The sequence below is a fragment of the Cupressus sempervirens genome, chromosome 10 (genome assembly GCF_028749045.1).
Source record: "Cupressus sempervirens isolate cs-2001-9-10 chromosome 10, ASM2874904v1, whole genome shotgun sequence".
NCBI classification, from domain to species: Eukaryota; Viridiplantae; Streptophyta; class Pinopsida; order Cupressales; family Cupressaceae; genus Cupressus; species Cupressus sempervirens.
This window is the reverse complement of record NC_143127.1, coordinates 59016279-59018162: the sequence shown is the minus strand read 5'-3', so window position 1 is coordinate 59018162 and position 1884 is coordinate 59016279. Positions and strand designations below refer to the sequence as shown.

General features: G+C 34.7%; 1 protein-coding gene across 1 annotated transcript; it reads right to left on the bottom strand.

The window, feature by feature from the left end:
* Positions 1 to 578: 578 nt before the first annotated feature.
* LOC149532551 (uncharacterized) lies at positions 579 to 1670 on the bottom strand. The gene is made up of 2 exons (XM_089805730.1): positions 872 to 1670; positions 579 to 649 (listed from the first exon to the last, which is right to left on the bottom strand). The coding sequence occupies exons 1-2, from the start codon at positions 1668 to 1670 to the stop codon at positions 579 to 581; spliced, it is 870 nt and encodes a 289-aa protein (XP_089661856.1).
* Between the last annotated feature and the right edge of the window lie 214 nt (positions 1671 to 1884).

Below are 1884 nucleotides of genomic sequence, written 5' to 3'. Positions count from 1 at the left end.
ATTCTCTATGTTGGTTTCCTAAGATGCACCCTTCACATACTCTATCTGGTTTCTCTATTAAAGGCAATCCTTTCACCATATTTTTCTTATGAAGTAGATTTAATGCTGAAAAATTTAAATGGCCAAATCTTAAATGCCAAAGCCAATTTTCATCTTTAATCTCTACTTGGAAGATCACTTGAGTGACTGCTGCAACTTTTCCTTCATTCATTTGTGAGTTCATTGATTTGTCTACTTGAGAGAACTCTACATTCAAATCTGATATTATCTTTAAAGGAAACATTCTATTACTTGTCATTTGAACCTTTGCTATGAGTTGATTGCTTGGTAATTTGTCTAAAATTGTGCACTCTCCATTGTTAAAAAATACTCTATACCCTTTTTGAATAAGCTGACCAATGCTCATTAAATTGTGTTTTAAACCGGGAACAAAATAGACATCATTCATGTGTTTCTTCTCCCCCATTTTGGTTAGAATGTTGATGCTTCCTTTTCCTTTGACTTCTACTTTGTTGTCATTACCCAAAGTTACATTAGATTTTACACTCTCATCCAAACTAGAAAACATTTCTAAATTTTCAGTCATGTGATTGCTGCAACTTGCTGCAACCTGAGTCTAAAAACCACACATCCTTTTCATTTGCTTGTGCTACATTGCATGCTAAAAACATAGTATTTTGATTAGGTTTTTGATTTTGATTTTCTTTTGTGAAATTTGCATCTTGATATCTAGAATCAAATTGCTTCTTCCTATATTCATTCATAAAATGCCTAAATTTCTTGCAATAATGACATTGGATTGAGGATTTGTCATACCTTTGGCTTTGAGGGTGATTTTGTGATGAGTATTGACTTGGGTTTTGGGTGTTACTTCTTCCACTTGAACTTGACAGATTGTTGCCCCTTCCACTTGTGTTTGGTGAGCTGCCTCTTCCACTTCTATAAGAATTTCTTCCTCTGCCTCTGAAATTTGTTCTTCCTCTTCCTCTACCTTGACCAATTGAAACTTGTGAGTTGAAAGCATGCTCTAATGATGGATTTGTTGACCTACTCAGCCTGTACTCGTGAGAGATAAGTGATGCATGAAGCTCATCAACTGAAAATTGTGAAAGATCTTTTGTTTCTTCTATGGCCACCACGATAGATTCAAATTTTGTAGGCAAACTTCTTAAAATCTTTTCAACCACTCTCTTATCTTCAAGGGTTTCACCATGTGATCTTATTTCGTTTACCAGTCCAATAATTTGAGTGAAGAATGAATCTACTGATTCATTGTCCTTCATGTAGATTGTTTCAAAATTTCTTCTCAACATTTGCAATTTGGCAGTTTTAACCTTTTCCATACCTTGATAGCTTGTTTGAAGAATGTCCCAAGCTTGTTTGGACCCTGTTGCTGCTGCAATTCTTGGGAAAATGCTCTCATGCACACCTTGGAGAATAAAGAAAAGTGCCTTTGAATCCTCCTTCTTATTATCTTTCAACAAATCTTTCTCTGCCTGAGACAAAGCATTGTATGCTGCTGCATCTATTGGTTCTATGAAACCATTTTCAACAAGATCCCACAAATCTTGTGAAGAAAATAAGGCCTTCATTGTGACTGCCCAGTAATCATAATTTTTTCCATTAAACTGTGGAATTTGTAGACTTGTCAAGCTTGTGCTTGCTGCCATTGTTGACAGTGAAAAAAAAACTTCTATATTTTGAAATCCTTTTAAAGAAAACTCCTTCAAATAAATTTTAGCTTCAGACCCACTAAAAAACCTTCAGCTCTGATACCACTGATGGAATGAGGTAGAGGATTGATAATTTAAGTCACAAAGAAACAGAGCAAAAATGTTGAAACATCAAACAACTTCATTTCAGCAATTAAAAAACACATTTTAA

What these genes read in the sequence shown, in the direction of transcription:
- LOC149532551 (XM_089805730.1), bottom strand. Translation starts at nt 1,670, where the DNA reads ATGGCAGCAAGCACAAGCTTGACAAGTCTACAAATTCCACAGTTTAAT. An exon ending in GTCAAGTTCAAGTGGAAGAA is followed by an intron (nt 650 to 871) that starts GTAACACCCAAA and finishes CATGCAATGTAG; the next exon opens with CACAAGCAAATGAAAAGGAT.